Source organism: Acomys russatus, chromosome 7 (assembly GCF_903995435.1).
Source record: "Acomys russatus chromosome 7, mAcoRus1.1, whole genome shotgun sequence".
NCBI classification, from domain to species: Eukaryota; Metazoa; Chordata; class Mammalia; order Rodentia; family Muridae; genus Acomys; species Acomys russatus.
The window spans coordinates 36,005,287-36,026,305 of record NC_067143.1 but is presented as its reverse complement, the minus strand read 5'-3'; the positions used below and the strand labels follow the sequence as shown (position 1 = coordinate 36,026,305).

At 49.7% G+C, this 21,019-nt stretch overlaps 1 protein-coding gene across 1 annotated transcript in view; it reads right to left on the bottom strand.

Moving 5' to 3' along the window:
• Nucleotides 1–21,019, bottom strand: part of Alpk3 (alpha kinase 3) — a 44,486-nt gene that overhangs the window by 10,389 nt on the left and 13,078 nt on the right. The window contains exons 4-6 of the mRNA XM_051148814.1: nt 12,078–12,195; nt 10,214–11,501; nt 416–2,462 (exon numbers count right to left, since the gene is read on the bottom strand). Coding sequence (XP_051004771.1) covers nt 416–2,462; nt 10,214–11,501; nt 12,078–12,195 — 3,453 coding nt within the window. The remainder of the gene's footprint in view (nt 1–415; nt 2,463–10,213; nt 11,502–12,077; nt 12,196–21,019) is intronic.

Genomic DNA, 21,019 nt, shown 5'->3' with positions numbered 1-21,019 from the left:
AGGATGCCACTGAAGGCCCATCCTATTTGCTCGCTTTGTTTTTGTTTGGTTTGGTTTTCAGACATGGTCTCCCCCTGTAGCCCAGATTAACCTTGACCTCTTAGTTCTCCTTGCCTTAGACTCCAGAGTGCTGGGAGCAAAGCAGTCCCCACCCCACACACACTAGCTCACCGGGCAGTTGATTTCTCCCAAGCCTTTACCTCTCTCGGCACCAAGGCTGCTGCCACTGCCAAGTCACTTCATGGGGAAGATGAGCATGGCAAAGCACCAGGCCTTTCTGACAGCTCATGCTGTGCTGCTCCTAAGGGAACCTACTGCTCTCTGCAGGGAGGTGCCCCACCTCCTGAGATAGTGCTGGGAATGGGAGTGCTATGCTCACTGCCTCTTCCTGGCAGCCTCCCCTCCCAGCACTCACCTTTCAGCAGGTCCTTGGCTTTCCTTGGCTTGGCCAGAGCATCCTGTTTGCCTTCATCCAGGGCAGGCTCTGGCTCCAGGGCACTGGCTTTGGGTCTGGAGGCCAGGTCTCCTGTGACAAGCTCTTCATCTGTCCCAGGCACCTCTAGCATGCTGATCTTTCGAGCCTGGGTAGGCGAACGTCTCTCTCGCCCTGGAGTCCCTGGGGACCCGGGTGCCAGGCCCTTTCTGGGTCCCCGTGGGGAAACTGTGGGGCTCTCCCTTTCTTCAGTCTTGTTGGTGTCTCCCTCTGATGCTGCTCTAACCTTAGGGAGGAACCTCTTCCTCCGGGCCCCTAGAGCCAGTTCCTCAGGTGTAGCTGCAGGCAGACCCGTCAAAGCCTCCCCCGGGCTTGCTTCTTCTTGGCCTTGCTCCTGGCTTCTGCTCTCCACTGTTTGCCCTTCCACCTCCCCTAGTAATCCACTCTTGTCACTTCCCTGAGAGGTCCTCTCCCCGGAATCCTCTCCCTCGCTGGCACCAGATCCTTCCTCACCCACCACGATGGCAGGGATGGTGAGGGGGCTGGGTCCCAGGGCCCGGGAACACTGGGCAGCAGCCAGGGCCTGCTGGCCAGCCTGCACCTCGCGGTCCAGGAGGCCAGTAAGGCGGCGGGAGGTGCAGGGGCTCAGCAACAGGGTCTGCGCACTCTGCACCAAGTGGTTGTTCTCCACACGGTCCAGGATACGCCTCGATGTCCTGGGACTCAGCCCAGCCACTTCCATGGTGGGGACCAGAGTAGGGGAGGAAGCTAAGCCACCAGTAGCAGCCACTTCCTGGGACTCTGCCCTGGCTTCATTTGTCTCTGGGCTGGATAGCTTCAGCAACAGAAGCAAGTAGTTCTTCAGGGAATCTATAAGGCCAGGGTCACAGCTACGGGTACCTGAGGACCTCCCCTCCACACGTGGCTCCTTAGCACAGGCTCCCTCACTGCTGGTAGCCATGGCTTCTGGTGGGGCACTCTGGGTGGGGGACCCTGGCCCCAGTTGCAGAGCGGCAGCAGAACTCAGCAAGTCCTGGCCCCTGGAGGGGAGGGAGTCTTCTGTGTTAATGTGTTGAGAAGCTGTGGCGCTGGGCAACCCCTCGGGCAGGCCAGTTTCAGGGAAAGACGGCGGCATGGTGGGCACGCCCTGACTCAAGCCAGTTGACTGCCCACCGGGCACATCCTCATGCAGTGTTTCCCCAGGCTGCTCTTTCTTCTGAAAAACATTGTCCTCTTGCTTGGCCTTGACCAGACCTGACCACTCTGGCCTTTGATGTGTTTCTCCTCCCAACTGCTCTGAGTTCCCCTCAAGAGGCAGCTGCACCGGGCACATACGGTTCCCTGACTGGGGACTTTGTAGAGTGTCCTCATGGCTTCTGAAGGCTGTTACTGATGGCTCCTCAGACCTAACCATGAAACCAGGTTCTTCTTGGACACGGGATGCTTCTGGGCTCTTCTCAGAACATTCCATGACTGGAAGAGGCCCCGGGCATTCTGACGGTGAGAGTTTGAGGGCGCCTGGCAGTGAGCTGAGGCTGACCACAGATGGCTGCTCTGATTGGGTTTTGAAAGCTGTGGGAATGCTGCCCACTGACTGTGTCTCCTCTTCTTTCTGTATCCTTGCGTCTCTCAAGCCTTGCTGCAACCTCTCCTCTACCTGCGTCTGTCCTACCTGTGTATCCACCCTTCTCTCCGTCACCAAAGCCTTCTGTGAACTCCTGTCTGACTGTGGCCTCTCACTTCCTTGTGTCACAGCGTCCACCTGCGCCTTCTTGTCTATCTGTGTCCTCTGGGAAGCTTCTGTTTCGCCTCTCTCAGTCCTTCCATCCACTCGCAGCTGTCCATCTATTTGTGTTTTCTTCCTGCCTCCAGTCCTCCCATCAGCAGGTGCCCTCCCATCCTCCTGGGTTTCTGTTTCCATGGGCTCCGTGGCACCTTGACTTCCAGAGGGGCTGTGATCAACAGAGAGGGTATCGGAGCTGCTGCTGGCCAACATGGCTGGAGCCATGGTGGTTTGGGACTCCGGAGCCTGCAACACATGGCCAAAAGCAAAGCCTTAGCTACACGGGTGTTGGGCTCTCTGTAATGTTGTCCCCTCTTTCTCTGACCTCATTCAGAACTGCTCTGAGGGGAATCCTGCCACTGGGTTCTTCAAGCATGCTGAAAGTCAGGCAGAGACATACAACAGAACCCCAAAGCCTCACGTCCTGATCCCAGAAACTAGAATAAAATATAGGCACAGTCATCTGGCCTCCTGCTCTCTCCCTGAGGAAACATACCTATCTCCAAAGACTCTGTTGTGACTGACCATGACTTCACCTCTGTCACTTGAAGGATACTGTCCTTGCCCCAGGGCTCCCAGGACCTCCATCTGTCCCCCTCTCTCCTCCCCCCACCCCCCGCTTGTCTTTCTTTTTTGAAAGGGAGTGAGCAGGGGGTTCCAACAGGGTCATTTGCTGCACAGCCTAGCCTCAAACTCACACTGTAAGCCAAGGCAGGCCTTGAACTATGGATCCTCCTGCCTCAACTTCCAGTGCTGGGATTACAGGCACAAACAACCATGTTGGCCCTTCCTTCTCTTAAGTAATAATTGACAGCAGTACAGATAAATTGAGAGAATGTCAAGATGTGTATTGATGATGGCCTCAACGATAGCATCTACCGGTAATACTGGGCATGTGGGCATGAAACTGTCTCTTCCAAACAGAGATTCGGAGAATGCTGCATGGTGCCTCTGGCAAGACAGCAGTGAATCATCAGTGTTCTCTCTACAGCAACTGCTACTGCCCAGGCCTGTGCTCGGCTCCCACATGCTAGAAAGACTCACTCCAGGGTGCACTAGCTCCACTTAAAAGACAACGGTGCTAGGGCACGGTGGCCCCCAGGGTAAAAGCACTTGTGCTTCAAGTCTGATGATCTGAGTCTGATCCCTGGGGCCTCTGTGGTTCCCAGCATTCCCATTGCACGCGATAGGAGGCAGACACGGAATAGAAGCTCACAGGCCAGCAAGCCTGAAATACACAGCAGGGCAGAAAACAAGAATGACCCTGGCTCAACAGAAGGCAGGATCCGACTCCCAAAAGCTGCCCTCTGACCTACACACACACACACATGCACACACGCGCGCGCGCACACACACCATGGGGGGAGAGGGTAATAATAAAGTAAAATAAAATGTAAAGACAGGAGGTGGTGGCACATGCCATTAACCTCAGCACTCATGGAGGTAGAGGCAGATCTCTGTGAGGCCAGACTGGTCTACAAAGTGAGTCTAGGACAGCCAGGGCTGTTACACAGAGAAACCCCGTCTCAAAAAAAAAAAAAAACAAAAGCAAATAAATAAATAAATAATATATAGCCAAAAAATATTAACATTTAAGGTTTCCTTACTAAGTATAGAATTTTGAATGAGTAGTGTGACTATGGGGAAATATTCATATGGGATGAATATAGGGAATCTGAAGGATTTAAAATGTTCTTTAACTTCTAACAGCCGAGATGGATCCGTGTGTGGTTATGTGTGAATGCAGTGCCCAAGATATCCAGAAGAGGTAACTGGAGTCACAGGTGGCTGTGGGATGCCCAGTGTGCATGCTGGGATCTGAACTCCCATCCTCTGTAACAACACCGTGCCCCTCTCCATTGAAACTCTCTTGTGGACTTTTTTAAATTTTATATTATATATATGACACATATTCAACAACAAAAAAAATTAGTTTAAAGTGAGAATTAAAAGAAAAAAAAAATCAGCCAGACATGGCAAAACACACATTTAATCCAAGTAGAAGCGGATCTCTATGAGTTTGAGGCCAGCCTGGTCTACATAGTGAGTTCCAGGGCAGCCAGAGGGGTATATAGTAAGAGCCTGTCTCAAAAAAGTAAAAATAAAATAAGCATTTATGAGATAACATCTGTATGGGAAAGAACCCTAAGTCTTCAGGTTCATGTCTTTGGTCCCTCAACCTGACACTAACTTACTCTATATTATATGGGTTTGTTTTTTTTTTTTTTTTCTCCTTCCAGACATTCTGACCCTGACTTGCCCACCTGGAAAGCTGCTCTCGTCCCTGAAGGTCTTAGTCCAAGTTTCCCTCTCCTCTGAAGACTTTGTATCGTCTCCCAGCCCTCTAAAACATTACTGGCTTCGTGTCCTCTGCACACAGCAAACCGACTTAATTTCATCATCACACCCTCACGCTTTGTGGCAATTATTTATCCTATTGGTCTATCTATTGCTAATCCATAAACCCTTCTCTCTGATGAGGGCCCAGCATAGGCCTAGGTTAGCGCTAGGGACTAATAAACATATGGCAGAAGAATAAATACTCCTCTGCATGTCTCCAAGGTCTGAGCCCTCCAAACAATAGAATGTGTTTGAGTTTTGCAATGTTTTTTTTGTGAAGAGTGCATGTGCACAGGTGAAATGGGGAGGGAGGGGTGGGGGGTGGGGCGCGGGGGCATTGCACATATAGGTAAAGACCAGAAGTCAACTTTGTTTTTGTTTTTGTCTTTTCTTTTGGTGTGTGTGTGTGTGTGTGTGTGTGTGTGTGTGTGTGTGTGTGTGTGTGTGTTTCGGTACAGAGTTTCTTTGTGTAGCCTTAACTGTCCTGGACTCACTTTGTAGACCAGGCTGGCCTCGAACGCACAGCGATCCACCTGCCTCTCAAGTGCTGGGATTGAAGGCCTGCGCCACCACCTCCCTGGCAGAAGCCAACTTTGGGTATGGTCCCTCAGGAGGTTTCACCTTGATTTTCGAGATAGCGTCTTTTACCTGGGCCTGGGGCTCACCGGCTGAGCTAGGCTGACTGACTAGTGAAGCTCACAGATCTGCTTCCCCAGCGCTGGGGTCACAGCATGTGTCACTACGCCCAGGGTCTTAAGTGGGCGTTGGAGATGGGACTCAGGTGCTCATATTTGTGCAGCAAGAAATGTTATCAAGTGAGCTATTTTCCAAGTTCCAACAGCATATTTCTTTAGGCAATTATGCAAGCTGGGACTGCAGAGGTGGATCAGCAGCTAAGAACACCTGTTACTCTTGCAAAGGGCCTGGGTTTGGTTGCCAGCAGCCACATGGCCGTTCACAACTATCTGTAATGTAACTCCAGTTTCAGGGGATCTGATGCTTTCTTCTGAATTTGTGGTCACCAGGCACACAGATGGTGCAATATGTACATTTAAGCAAAACACTCTCATAAGTAAAATAAATCTATTTTTTTTAATTACGCAGAGCGAGCCTAGGTGGTATTATATAAGCTTTTCTATTACAAACAACATTAACAGGCTTTACTTCCACCCTGTCTCCATCCTCTTCCTAAATTCTCAGAGAATAAGGGCCCACGCATCACCTCTATAGGCCCCTCTGCCGCAATCTTTTCTTCTTTATGACTCTCTCTCTCTCTTTTTTTTTTCATTATTTCCCATGGTCCCTTCATCTTCAGAAATCCTATCCCCCCCCCTGCCCCACCCCCACCCCCCGGTATTTGTCATGAGTCCACTTTGGACTGTTATCTGGTTTTTTTGTTTGTTTTCAGTTAAGGTGCCTTGTACTGTGATGAACAGGACCACAGCCTTATCCTCTTCTGGCCCAGTCACATGCACCACCATCTTTGTCATCACATGAAAAGGATTTTGTGATTGTTGGAGTATATTCTAGATTCTACCCCTCTTCCTTTAGCCTTTTTTAGGGGGGAAGTTTTGGAAGTGTTCAAACTAGGATTCCCAGCAAAAACTCCTAGTAGTGGCCTAGCTTCCTGCAGAGCTGGGTACCATTTAGATCAGTGTGAGCTTTAAACTGTTACTTTCTTTTTTTTTTAATACTTATTTATTATGTATACAGTGCTCTGCCTGCATGTATGCCTGCCTGTCAAAAGAGGAGCCAGATCTCACTGTAGATGGTTGTGAGCCACCGTGTGGTTGCTGGGAATTGAACTCAGGACCTTTGGAAGAACAGACAGTGCTCTTAACTTCTGAGCCATCTCTCCAGCCCAATGGTTACTTTCTTATTGTTTAAGATGACAAGGAGTCAGCCACCTCTGCCTTTTGTTTCTGTTTGCCACACATGCAAAACCTCCAGACTGAGCACACTGGCGTGGGAAACATCTGGCGCAGCCTTACTGAGATGATCTGACGGAAGTATGTTTCTTTTTCTTATTCTTTTCTTTTTTTTTCTTTTTTTTTTCTTTTTCTTTTTCTTGAAAGTATGTTTCTAGAAAGCCAATAGATTTGCAGTGGTAGGCTCCACAGCATTGTCAACAGCAGGCAACTTACCAAATTAACGTTTTCATCTGAAAATAAGGAATGGAATTAAGCTGTCTTGCATATGTATTTCTGTACATTTCATCCAATGACTTTAATCCCTGGCTCAGAAGTAAACTATTTTCTTCTTACTCCTCTCTTCTCCTCAACTGGAAGACAGCGATGCTGAAGAGGGTGTTGACAGAATAATCTTGCTTGCTTTTTCTTTTTAAATCACAGTCTGACATAGCCCAAGAAGGCCTTGAATTCACTATGTAGACCAGACTTGCCTCAAACTCACAGGGATCTGCCTGCCTAGTGCTGAGCTTAAAAGACGTGTACTGGGCTGGAGAGATGGCTCAGTGAGTAAGAGCACTGTCTGTTCTTCCAAAGGTCCTGAATTCAATCCCCAGCAACCATATGGTGGCTCACAGCCATCTATAATGTAATGTGATGTGATGCCCTCTTCTGGCCTGAAGGTGTACATGCAGGCAGAACACTGTATACATAATTAAAAAAAAAAAAAAAAAAAAAAGATGTGTACCACCATGGCCAGCCAAGGTGTATTTTATTTAGCGTGTGTATGTCTACATGTACCATAGCATGTGTGGAGGTCAGGGAATGTAGAGGTCAAAGAACATGGATAACATGCAGGACTCAGCTCTTTCTCCACCCTGTGGGAATTAAATGCAAGTATTCTTTCACGTTTCAGATAACTCTATTCAATGTTTTCTTCTAATACTATATCACTAATTGATGCCAAACAAGTCTGGCCTCGCTGGGCGTGGTGGCGCACGCCTTTAATCCCAGCACTCGGGAGGCAGAGGAAGGTGTTTCCATGTGAGTTCGAGGCCAGCCTGGTCTACATATCGAGTCCAGGACAGCCAAGGCTACACAGAGAGACCCTGTCCCGAAACAAACAAACAAACAAACAAACAAGTCTGGCCTCTCCTCAGCTGTCTCTCCCATTGAAACTTGAGATCTCACCACTCTAACTCTGTCTCAAGGCCACTGCAGTGGCCTTGTGCATTCATCACATTTTTGCACTTGTCACTGGTATCAGTCTAGACCCTTGATTCAATAGACAATCTCCTCACCTCCACCACTCCTCGAAAATGTGTTCACAGTCCCCCCCCCAGAAGACACTGCCCCTATTGTGAAGTGGGGAGTCCCACCCTTGGGATGACCATTTCTCAGGACCTGGGTTTATCAGGGGACAAGCTCAGAGGACTGCAGAGCTGGCTCAGCAGTTAAAAGTGCTGATCACTTTTGCAGAGGGCCCAGGTTCAATTCCCGGCACCCTCATGGCAGCTCACAACCACTGTAACCCCCTGGGGTTAAAGAGGGGGGAGGTGAAGGAGAGATAAACATGTTTTTTGTTTAGATCACAAGTGGGGGATGAGAAAAAGACTTGTGAGAGACCAGGTGATGTTTAGCCCCTTAGAAGTCGGACCACTATATGTGGGAGATTGGTTATTAAGCAGCTGAAAAACATCCTTGAACAAATGCTGAGAGGAGGCATAAATGTGAGCCAAACACAAGAGGTGGGGCCTTTGGAGACTTGGGATAGTTTTGGCTGTTCATCGCTCCACTTCGAGACGCTCCTAGAGAGAACCGCTCGAGGGAATGCTTCAGGGCTCCAGCTCCTGCTGAGGTTCCAGGTTCTGGTTACTCCAGGTTACAGCAGAAGAAATCCTGCTGATTATACCAGGAGACTCATTCCTTGGAACTGATATCCTCACAGTTTTGTTATTGTATTCTTTAATCTTCTTTTCCTATTGTTTAGGTTAGTCAGGTTATAAGTGAGGTACTCTCGGTTAGTAAGTTCATAATAAAATATATTTGTTAAGAAAATTGAGCCTACAGGGAAGCATGGTCAGGTCTCGAAGCATTGGCTGAAGTCTCTCATACATGTGCTGTCACATGTGAAGGTCCAGACACTTGGAAGAAGTGCTGTGGTATTAAAGATATAATTGTGTGGAATTTTTTTTAACTGTGGAGAAATGCTCGTGAAATAATTAGAAGTAAAAGGAGGAGGAGGAGGAGAAAAAGAAGGAGGAGAAGGAGAGCAGACTAGAAGACTAAATTAGGCCCAGCAAGATGGCTGAGCAGATAAAAGGGTCTGGTGTGCAAGTTTGATGTCCTGAGTTCAGTCTCTGGTTCCCACAGCGGGAAGAGAGAACCAACTCCTGAAGTTGTCCTCTGTCCTACACACACACACACACACACACACACACACACACACACACACACACACACAAGCATGCACGCACACACAGCAGCTAGCCTGATCACTTCCTAAATGAGTTCCCTAGGAGCCTACACGGGCCATTTCTCTGGAAGACTGTTGTGCAGCCTGTGCCTGTCGGGGGACATAGAGGGGCCCTACCAAGCTTTCCTGTAGCCACTGAGGGGCTGACATCCTCAGGAACTGCAAGCAAGGTCGGCAAAAGCGATGAACAGATGCAGAAGGCGGTGCGAGGTCTTTGAAATTGGCACTCCAAAGCCCTCTGATGGACTCTCCCCACAGTCTAAGCTTAGCACTCAGTGAAATAAAACCGCATCCCAGTCACCCCTGAGCCCGGGGTTTCTCCTTCTTCCCTCTTGAGTGCTCGTTGTCCGTGGCAAAGTCCATCTCTCTTATCCATCAAATACCCTCCTCCCCTGTGGCAGGATTCCCCTGTCCCTCCTCCACACAAAACACCTTTCCTCTTGGCTACCTGTTCTCTAGAAGCAACCAACTCCTATCCCCAGCTCTCCCCAACCTGCGAACATAGTATATTTTATGCCATCACACTTAGCTTACATGCACTGTGCTTACTAAGCACCCAGTTCTTGCAATGGGATATGGAGTAGGCACAAATTACTATTTTGACTATGACTTGCCCAAGACCACATCTTGCTTGCTAAGGGTTGTCAGCCAAGTGCCCATGCATGCCATATCTAAATAAAACCAAATTAAACCAGTGCTTCTTGGTTTTGGGGGTGCTGGGGTAATTTTGTTTTGTTTCGAAACACAGTCTTCCTATGTATCCCAGGCTAGCCTTGACTCACACTCTTCCTCCCTAAGCCTCCCAAGTGCTTGGATTATAACACACAGTAGTTTTAAGTCTCCCAGTGAGTGTCGCGCACACTGCTACACATCCCAGAACACTACCATCACTCCCATGAAGCACTGCAGCTTCAGCAGGGATACAAACAACAACACAAAACAACCCTCCCCACAGATCCCACCTCCTCCTACCACAGAACAGGATCTCCCTCCTCTTCCCTCCTTACTCTCTCAGACAAAAAGACAGAGAGAGAGAGAGAGAGAGAGAGAGAGAGAGAGAGAGAGAGAGAGAGACATGTGCTGTGCTGCCTGCATGCTCCTAACTGGAGTTCCGCCATGCCTGTGGCCCCTTGCTCTTGGCTGGCACGCCCTTCCTTCCCCCACCCCCTGCTATAAATATCCCACCACTCACTAGCTGCCAAGCCGTTACAGCAAGAGTTTCCATGAGGTCAGTTTCCCAGAGCGGCCTCTAAGCATTCAGTATCTACACTTACCTCTCCGGGAGTCCTGTGGCTCGTTTGTCCTTGCAAGGGGCTATCTCGGGTGCTGTGTCTCCGTCTGGCAGGGGGTGTTGGGACCTGGGCAGAGGCTGGAGGTAGGGCCCTCCCTAAGGTCTGGGCCACTGATTCTGGAGCCTGACTTGAGGAAGAGGTGGCAGTGGGCTCCACTTTGGGTTTAGGAGGAGCAAATCTCTTCCTGTTCAAAGGCTTAATGGGTGGGGGGACCATGGAAGGTGGGGGTTGGCCGGGGACCATAGGTACCTTCTGACCCCTAGCCTCGACAGGTACCTTCCCTGAGGGACTTTCTCCAGGTACCCTGGTATTTCGGGGCGGAGGCATTTCCTGTCCCTGGGGCTTGGCTGCCCGGGTGCTCTCCAAATACATGTCCTTCAGGGAGAAATATACCTGCTCTGAGCTGAGGCTGGGAACAGGGGTGGGGGCTGGGGCCGGGGCTGGGGCCGAGGCTGGGACAAGGGCTGCGGTCGGGGCTGGGGCATCTTGGACCTTGTCTTGAATGCCCATGACAGAGGCTTTCTTCCTGGTGCTTTCTATCCCAGAAGGCCCAGGCCCTCGAGCTATCCTGCCTCTGGGCTGGGTCTGAGCTGGCTGCGTATCCATGGGCTTCTTCTCTCTTCTAGTGGAATCGGGTTTGCCTGCAGCAGGGACACCATTTTCTGAGGAGCTCTGGCTTCCATCTGTCTTTTCTAACTCTGGCATCTGCTCTCCTGGTTTGGATTCCTCGTCTTTCCTTTTCTTCTTAGCCCCAGACTCCTTTGGAAGGTTGTTCTGAGGCCCCCGCTCCATGACCTCACAAATGTATGTCAGCAGGCCGTGCTCTCCATCTTCCCCATTTTCTGGGGCAGGCTCTCCATTGGTGGGTGCCTCTCCAGGAGCAAAACTATTGATCAACCCCAAAGCTGGGTGCTGGGTAGACTCAGTCTCTCCTTCCTGCCAGGCTGCCGCTGCCAAGGACCTTTCCTCCATTTCCTCCACTGGGGCTGAGGGGACTGCCTCTTCGGCTCCACTCAGCCGGCGCTTTCTCTGGAAGCGGTCAGGGCTGATCTTGCGAAGTGTGTCCTCAGATGCTGCCTCCTTCCCGTGTCTCCAGCTCTGCTCAATCTCCCGCATCTTGGCTGCGGCCTTGCGCTTCAACTTGGCGAACCAGCGCTGGTGAATCTTGTACTCGGTCATAGTGCCCACCTCTAGGACCCCTGAGCAGGACACGATGCCCTTGGTGTTCCGGGCAGAGGCCTGGTAGATGGCAGCATCTTCTTCCCGACACCTAGAGGTAGGAGCATGAGGCGCCATCTCTCCCCTCTGGGAGGTGAGAGCCCTCCTCCCCACAGCCAGAGTCTGGCATTGACCATGGCTCCCTCCCAATCCAAGTCCTGCCCTACCTTAGGCATCATGAATTTCCTCGGTAACAATTGAGGAAACTGAGGCCACACAAGAGGGTGGCAGCTGACCAAGGTCAGGCTGTCCCAGGAGGGATTAGACTTGGGGCCCAGAAGAGCTCCCTTCAGAAGCAGGTGACCAACACAGCCCCTGAGAGCGGTAATGATGACACTGTTGCTTTTTCTGGCTGCTGACCTCATGGAAAAGGTTTCTGTGGGTCAGGGCCTCCTCTGGTTGCACTCACTCGTGGCTGTCAGAAACACTCCTACCCTGGCCCGGGGAGATCCCAGACACTGGCAGACAGCACAGTTCACCAGGTAGATCGGCTCAGTATCAGAGCCCTGCCCTCTAGCTCCAGAGTGTGCCTGGGCATTTCCACCCAGCGGACTCCGTGGCTGATGGGCCGGATCCAGGCGCAGGGCCCTCAGGAGGGCAGAGAGCCATGCAGGCCCCTCTCCCTCACCTGTACAGCTGCAGGGTGTGGCGGTTGCCTTGATGGGTGATCTCGTATTTTGGCAAGCCACAGTAACGGTCCAGTTCTGTGTCATCCTTGTACCAGGTCACCTCCGGCTCTGGGTATCCTGACAAGGAAGCAAGAGATTGCATAATGGTGAGGTGAGGTCCAAAGTAGTAGGAGGGGCCACAGAGGCAAGGGCTTCCTCACTGCCTGAAGGGGCTGACCGGGCCAGTGCTCCAGACCCTCCACAGGCACCATCCCTGATGCTCAGCTCAGCTTCAGAAGCTAGGATCTGTCAAAGTGAAAGCATTTTCCCTTCTGGCCGGAGGAGAAAAAACAAGGGGGAAGAGACATCTTAGTTTTCTAGCAGAAAGGGGTGAGAAATTACCAGCAGTTGCTAACGGGGCGGGGGGGGGGAGGTGGAGGGGGTGTGACAGGCTTCCTTCTAGAGTGGCCCATTCAATAGCCTCAAGTGTGCAAAGGACCCTACCTCATAGACCTCCCCTCCAAGTCACTACCATCACTGCTGTGACCCTCCTTTCATTCCAAGTCCCTAAGTTGCATCCTTTGACAGCACAACTAAAACACCCATCCGTCCATCCTTCCTTCCTTCCATCCATCCATCCACTCTTGTTTTTTGGACACAGGGATCCTCTGTGTAGCCCTGGCTGTCCTGGAACTCACTCTGTAGACCAGTCTAGCCTCAAACTCACAGTGATCTGCCAGCCTCTGCCTCCCTGAGTGCTGGGATGAAAAGCATGCCTCACCACCACCCAGCCATCCACTCACCTTTGACCCATCTATCCCCCCATTCACACCTGCCCACCCAGGCACTGTAATAAAGCTAACTGAAGGTTTGCCGGTCCTTTCCTTGGGGACTCCTAGGCTGCCCATGTTACACGCAGAGCTCCTAGCTACATAGTCATGTGCCTCCTGCTTTCCTGGACACAGCTGATTGGCCCATTAATGTACACTGTGACAACGAATCTAAACCAATCACTGTGTCTAGAAATGCAATTTTTAAAAATTTTTAATTTTTTTATGTTTTTGGTTTTTCAAGACAGGGCAATTTTTTTATTTTTATAAGTCTGTGGGGAATGCTTCTGTGTGCATATATGTGTGTGAGAGTAGGTGTGCATGCATGTGGAGGCCAGAGATCAGCATTGTGCCTTCCTCTGTTGTGTTTTCACATATGCACCAATACCCAAAACTTCTCACCTTATTTTTTAGGTAGATTCTCTCAGTGGATCTGGAGCTCCCCTGAGACCCTGCTATCTCTCTTCCCTTCTGCTAGGGTTGTAGGTGTATGCCTCTATATCCTGGTTTTCACGTGGGCTCTGGAATCAAGCTCACATCTTCATGCCTAGATGGCAAGCACCTTACTGACTGAGCGATTCCCCAGCACACGGAAATATAATTCTGACTGGTAGGTAAGACAGCTCTGTTCTGATGCACAAGCTAATTACTAGATAATGCTGTTTTCAGTGAGAAATTGGGGAATAAACTGATGGAAACGGGAGGGAAGCCAACATATTTCCAAATCCTGAGTCTAAGCCTGGCATGGTGGTACACACCTACAGTTTCAGGCTAGCCTTTGCTACACAAAGAGACGCTACTCTGTCTCAAAGGACAAAAATAAAGAAAAAAAAATCTTCCCTTTTTTCTTTTCTTTTTTTCTTTCTTTTCTTTTCTTTTCTTTCTTTCTTTCTTTCTTTTTTTTTTTTTTTTTTTTTTTTTTTTTGTCCCCTGAGACAAGTTTTTTTTGGTGTAACAGAGCCCTGACTATCCTGGACTCGCTTTGTAGACCAGGCTGGCCTCGAACTCACAGCGATCTGCCTGCCTCTGCCTCCTGAGTGCTGGGATTAAAGGCGTGCGCCACCACGCCATCATCATCATCTATCATTATTGAGACAGGATCTTCTATGTAGCCCTGGCTGTCCTGGAACTATGTAGACCAGTCTGGCCTTGAGCTCATGGACATCTGCCTGCCTCCAGAGTGCTGGGATCAAGGTGTGTGCCACCACACCTGAGGCCGTAGAAACCTTCTTCAGAGCTCTTTCTCTCCACAGTCCAGCGCTGCTCCTGCTCCCTCTGCCATGCCAGAACTGTTCATCAACGTCACTGGTGTCTTGGACATTGCTAAATCGCTGCCAATTCTTAGGCTTCACCACTCATTTCCTAGACTGACTCTAGCTGACCAAGGAGCAGCAAGGGCCCCTGCAGACACCATCTTCAGCCAGGTCCTCAGCCCTCATCACCTCACCTTGACTTCATATGTGCACCTGAAGGCCTGACAGGCGGCAGGTGTGACCCATCAGACTCCTTACTTTTATCCCAAGCCAGTGCACACCCAGCCCAGTAAGGGGACAATCCATTCCCCGCAGCGTGGTCCTCACACCCATTCTGTCCTACGGGCTCTCCCTTTGGAACAGATTCGGAAATTGACCCCTTCCTGTCACAGCCTGGTCCCCACCACCTTCATCTCCTACTTGGATTCTGGGGAGACCTTCCTCGCTGACCTCACCACTTCTGTCCAGGTCTCTCTTCAGCCCATTGGAAACACAGCAAGCAGAGTGAAACTTTCACATCAGGCTACCACATGCCCACATTCTCAAAGCACCTCTGGAGCTCCCATCTCACACAGGCCCATAGTCTGCACCCTACTACTGCGCTGGCCCTACCTTTTCGCTTCTCCCTCTCCCCTTGTGTGTGGCGCCCCAGCCTCGCAGTCCTGCTGGCTCACTCTAACACAGCACAGGAGGCCACGTCTCAGCTCCTGTGCAGCTCTGATTCCCAACTGGCTCCTCACAGGGGCCTTCTAACACCCTGCACAAGCCTGCTGTTCCCTCCCCTCCTCGGCACTTCCTATCCCTTTCTAATGTTTATTTCTTCCTAGGACACACTGCCATGTGACACACTGGGCTTTTTAACTCGTGTGCTTCCTGTCCGTCATGGATTGCCCATCTTGGAAGATCAGCCTCATGACAGCAGGGACTTATCCCAGCTTGGTGTGTCCCCACCCGGTTCCTAGAATAATGATGCCTGGTATGCAACCCACAATAAGTAAATATTTACCGATGACTGCATCCACAGTATGAAGAACTCAGGGCCCAGAGAAGGAAGCAAGCTCTTTGGCTGGGGATTTGGTAGAGTCTTGGAGTTAGTGACACTTGATCTAGCAGAATTTCAGAAGACATGGTGCAGACCTCCAGCACCCCCTGCACCCCCCTTTCCTCCCATTAAGCATGATGCTCAGCTCTTTGGCCTTCTCTCCTACTAGACTCCAGACCCAAGTGGGCAGAAATCCTCCTTTGTCTGCTGCTGTATCTCCACCACCTAGTAGTTATTTATTTTTTTGTTTTGTTTTGTTTTGTTTTGTTTTTCGAGACAGGGTTTCTCTGTTGTAGCCTTGGCTGTCCTGGACTCGCTTTGTAGACCAGGCTGGTCTCGAACTCACAGCGATCGCCTGCCTCTGCCTCCCGAGTGCTGGGATTAAAGATGTGTGCCACCACCTCCCCGGCTTCTAGCAGTTATTTAATAACAGCCTGTTGGGTGAGTGAGTAAAGGAGGAACAGAAAAGCAAACAGGCAAAAGGCAGGTCGGAAGGGCAAGCCTGACACAGGAACCATAGCTGTGGCCTAGGAGGAAAACCAAAGGGCAAGCTAGGGAACTGCGAACAGCAGCAGGGAGCAAAGGAGGCAAAGGCTACGGCTGCCCCGGCCAGGAACAAACTGGGCTGTGCTGGCTGTAAATCGAGCCCTGTGTTTCCACTGTGTGCTAAAGCCCCTGGTTACATCACTGTGCATGTGGCCAGGGCCAGCACAGGTGCTCTCACCATCTTGTGGGATGATCTCACCCACCAGGGCCTTGGAGTCTTCTGTCTCATGACCTGCCCAGGACATCCTCAGCCTCCAGTCCAGAGGCTGGAGTGAGACAAAAGCTTGGAGCAAAGAGAAGGACACTAATGGCCGACACAGCTGCAGCCCCCACCTCCACAGGAGCTTCTTGTGGTTCTGCCAACAGTGAGGAGCAAGCTGACTGACAATTCAGGGCCTCATAGCAGGAATGGCTTTGAAAACACATTTATTTGGGGGAACATGCTGGTTATTCCCTGGATAATGTGAGCTACATTATATAAACACACAAAAGCCAGATAGGGCTAGCCAGATAGCTGCACACATACATCCATGCATGTTTCACACACACACAGAGCTCTGTCCTGGAGAGTTGAACATAGAATTTGAGCCAGTGACCTTCCCTTCCCCTTCCCCGCCAAGCAGGCTCACTTACGGAACAGCCTTGGTCCAACCATTCCCACTTTAAAGAAACCCAAAGTCAGACAAACAAGGAGTTTAGAATGTTTTGTTTGTTTTGTTTTGTTTTTCAGGCACGGTTGCTCTGTGTAGCCTTGGCTGTCCTGGACTCGATTTGTAGACCAGGCTGGCCTCAAACTCACAGAAATCCACCTGCCTTTCCCTCCCTGAGCGCTGGGATTACAGGCATGAGCCCTCTGCCCAGAGGAGTTTAGAGTTTTAAGAGAATTTTCAGATACAGAATTTTACTTGGTTCCCCTGAGCAAAATTGCTCACATTTATTGAGGTAGACGTACAGTGTGCCAGAAGCTGAACTGAATGAAGTGCTTTTTCTGTGTTTCACATCTAACCCTTACAACGGTCCTAAGAATGTAGTTACTAATCCTCAATACAAGAGAAAGAAGCCAGGCTCAATAGGGCATACCTGTAATCCCAGAACCTGGGACACAGAGGCAGGCAGATCTCTGTGGGTTCGAAGCCAGCCTGGACTACAAAGTAAGTCCAGGGCTGGAGAGATGGCTCAGAGATTAAGAGCACTGGCTGTTCTTCCAAAGGTCTTGAGTTCAATTCCCAGCAACCACATGGTGGCTCATAACCATCTATAATGAGATCTGGTGCCCTCTTCTGGCCTGCAGGCAGAATATTGTATAAATAATACATAATACATAACAAAATACAAAATAATAATAAATAAATAAAGCTTAAAGAAAGAAAGAAAGAAAGAAAGAAAGAAAGAAAGAAAGAAAGAAAGAAAGGAAGGAAAGAAAAAGGAAATCAGGGCCCAAGATATGACTCAGTGGTTTAGAGCACCTGCTATTCTTGCAGAGAACTGAAGTTCAGTTCCCAGAACCCACAAGGCAGTGTGCATAATCTCCAGAGACTTTGATGCCTTCTTCAAGCCACTTAGGGCACTGGCACACACATGATATACACATGGACTCTGGCACATGCATGCATACACACATAAACATTTTTCAAAGAGGCAGGCTGGATCTCTCTGAGTTTGAGGACACTGGTCTACAAAGGGAATCCAGGACAACCAAGGCTACACAGAGAAATCCTGTCTTGAAAAACCAAAAGAACAAAAAATTAAAAAATAAAAAAAGCAAAGTGAAAGCTAGGTGGTGAATGCTCATGCTTTTGATCCTAGCACTCAGGAGGCAGAGGCAGAGGGATCTTTTTTGAGTTCAAGGCCAGCCTGGTCTACAGAGCAAGCTCCAGGACAGCCAAAGCTACACAGAGAAATCCTGCCTTGAAGGAAAAATAAAAAAGGAAGACTTCTGCAAAAATCATGTAGTGAGTAAGTAGAAGGGCCCTAACTCAAATCCCTCTTGCTATAAAATGACAGGTGAGATCCTTACTTCAGGCAAGAGAAAAACAAGCTAAAGGGACTATCACCCAGGGTCACATGGACAGCACATGGCACAGCCGACTTTCCTTTTATGAGGACTCTGCAGTCAATGTATTAAAATTTGCTCCTAAAAGTTATCGTATTAGACTTATTTCCTAAAAATAGAAATTTCTTCCTTGTTGTTGTTAAATTATCACTATTGTCTAATGATTGGCCCACGTCGGGTGCCACTCGTAGTTGTTGAATTACCAGCATAGCCTAATAATGTTTATTATCAGGCCTATAATTACTATTATGGCAGTATTTTCTAACCCGCTAGCAATCAGTCAAGACACAGACACTTGTTATACTTTAAAATAACCTTAGTTAACCTGGGGCAGGGCAAATATTAATCCCCTAAACTACTTCCTATAGTGGGGCAGGTATGGGATACCTGTGTCAATCCCATGCCATCTGCTTCTAATAATTTCTATCAGGCTACCTCCCATCCATAATCCCAAATACTTGCTAATGCTCTTCATCTGGGGCAAATCCTCCATCTATGCTGGCCATGTGCTTCTCCTCCATCTAACCCATGGTGGCCTTCTTTCTCCTCCCTTCTCTGGTCTCTCTTCTTCCCAAGATTCTCTCTCTGTCTCCCCACGCCCAGGAACCTTAGCCACGCCCATCTCATTTGCCTTGCCCAGGTGTGATGGCCTTTTATTAATTATCATCAAAATACATCAGACCAACACTTCCTTCCTTCCTTCCTTCCTAAGAACTGTGCTTCTTACTACAGATTATGCCCCTGGATTCAACCTGCCTACGTTCTTCCACCTCAACATGTGAATATACACATACGTGCACATGCACATCCCAACATAGAACATATCCCAGAGCTGAAGAGAATAGAGGAGGGGGGCCTCCACACTGGACAGAGATGAGCAGTCTCTGGATAGCAGCATTCCACTAGAGAGGCCTGCAGGAGGCAGGAATCCACCGCCCAGTCATAGGCCCACTGTCTCCTAGCCTCCCACTGTGAGTGAAAACCCTGCAGGTCTGTATGGCTTTCCCTCCTGCTACTTGCCCTGCTTAGCTGAGTCTTCCCACCAGGACAAGGTTCCAAGCAGCAAGAAAGCATCTTCCTTGCCTGGCAAGGCCCCAGAGGCGGGCCGACTCATCCTACCTTTGTTGGGGGAGGGGGTGCTTCTCTCAGAGAGGAAGAGAAACTGATGTGGTCACCCCACCTCCACTAAGGCAAGCAGAAATAGCAGCAACCTCACAGGAGGCCAGTCTCAGCATTGATCAGGCAGGAGCACATCTAAACTGAGGAGATCTAAGGTCTCATGCAGGCTCTCTCTCTCTTGGTGCCCTTTCCCCTTTCACACAGCCTATACTTGTTTTCTCTTTGTTCCTTTCTGGCGACTTCTTTCTAATCTGCTATAGAAAACTCAGTGAGCTGAGATTTGGGGTATGTGTGGGGGTAAGGAGGAGAAAGTACAACAGTGAACAGATGTGGGTATTACAGTCGCCCCAGAGTCCTGAAAACTGTACAGGCTCCACTGGGAGGTGCTCCCACACAGGGGACCACAGCCTGGGCTGCTCATCATGAGATGCAGGGATTTAAAAAAAAAAAAAAAATTATCAGGCTGGAGAGATGGCTCAGAGGTTAAAAGCACTGGTTATTCTTCCAAAGGTCCTGAGTTCAATTCCCAGCAACCACATGGTGGCTCAAAACCATCCATAATGAGATCTGGTGCCTTCTTCTGACCTGCTAGCTCACATGCAGGCTGAATACTGTATAAACAATAAATAAATACTTTTTAAAAATTCTCCTGAGGCCCATGAGATGGATTTGTTAATAAAGCCTGCCGAGAGTCCGATCCCTCAGCTCCGTATGTGGAAGGAGAGTCAGCTCCCATAAGTCGTCCTCTGACCTCCACACAACCACTGTAGTCTGCACACACACTTTAAAATACAACTGTAATTTTAAAACAATTATTCCTTTGGGTTCGGTGGTTTTTAAACACTTACTGTGTAACCCTAATGACCTAAACTCAATCCCTAGAATCCAGGATAGAAGGAGAGAACTGACTCTTGAAAGTCGTCCTCTGACCTCCACATATGTGCTTCGGCATGTATACCCTCATGCATGCGTGCACACACACACACAGACACACACCCACAGATACACACACACATGCACACGCACATGTATGCGCAGGCACACGCATCCCACAGAGAGAATAATTGGGGGTTTGTTTGTTTGTTTGGTTGGTTGGTTGGTTGGTTGGTTGGTTGAGACAGGGTTTCTCTGTGTAGCCTTGACTGTCCTGGACTCACTTTATAGACCAGGCTGGCCTCCAAGTCACAGAGATCTGCCTGCCTCTGCCTCCCAAGTGCTGGGACTAAAGGCATGCGCCACCATGCCCAGCAATAATAATTCTTTAATTGCTTCTTTGGGTTGAGCTTGAGGCAGGGAAAGGCTTCCGCTCATGAGGAAATTGAGGGCATTCAACAAAATGTCCCAAGATCTGGTGTTTGATGAGTCCACAATGACTGTGAGAAGCTACGGCATCCAATGCCTGTTCCTCCTGAGGAGACTCACGCAGGTCCCCACAAGATATACTGCTGCTGCCCCACCCAAGCTGCAGCTTCGCCAAAGGGAAAAGATACTAATTTTGTCATCAACATGGCCAGGGGTCAGGAAGGTCATGTGGCAAATAGGTGCTGTGGCAGTCCTGAGAGGCACCAACAAGCCACATGCGTGCCCTGTCCTTGTAGAGCTCACGATCTTGGGAGAAAGAAACATGTGGACAAAATAACTGAGCCATGCAGGAAGGAGCAGGGACACTCGAGGACTCAGCCTTGGGGCAGAAGGAAATTGCCAGGCAAAGCAGCGGTAGCCTCTAGGTAGCAGAGGACTAGACACACACACACGCGCGCATGCGCGTGCGCGCGCGCACACACACACACACACACACACACACACACACCACAAATGTGAGAACAGGCAAGAAGAGAGGTAAGAGCCACAAACCTTTGTAAACAGGAAGCAGACAGGCAAGTAGAAAGTGACAGCTCACTCTGAATTAGAAGTGGCAGAAACTGAGAACTAGCCAGAAAGTCCCCATAGGGTATAGGATGGGTGTCTAGGGGTAAAAATGGAAGAAAGAAGTTTAAAGTGTCTTTAAAAACAGAATGCTGGACCTGGTGGTGTGTGCACACCTGTAATCCCAGCACTCAGAAGGCTGGACCTGGTGGTGTGTGCACACCTGTAATCCCAGCACTCAGAAGGCTGGGGC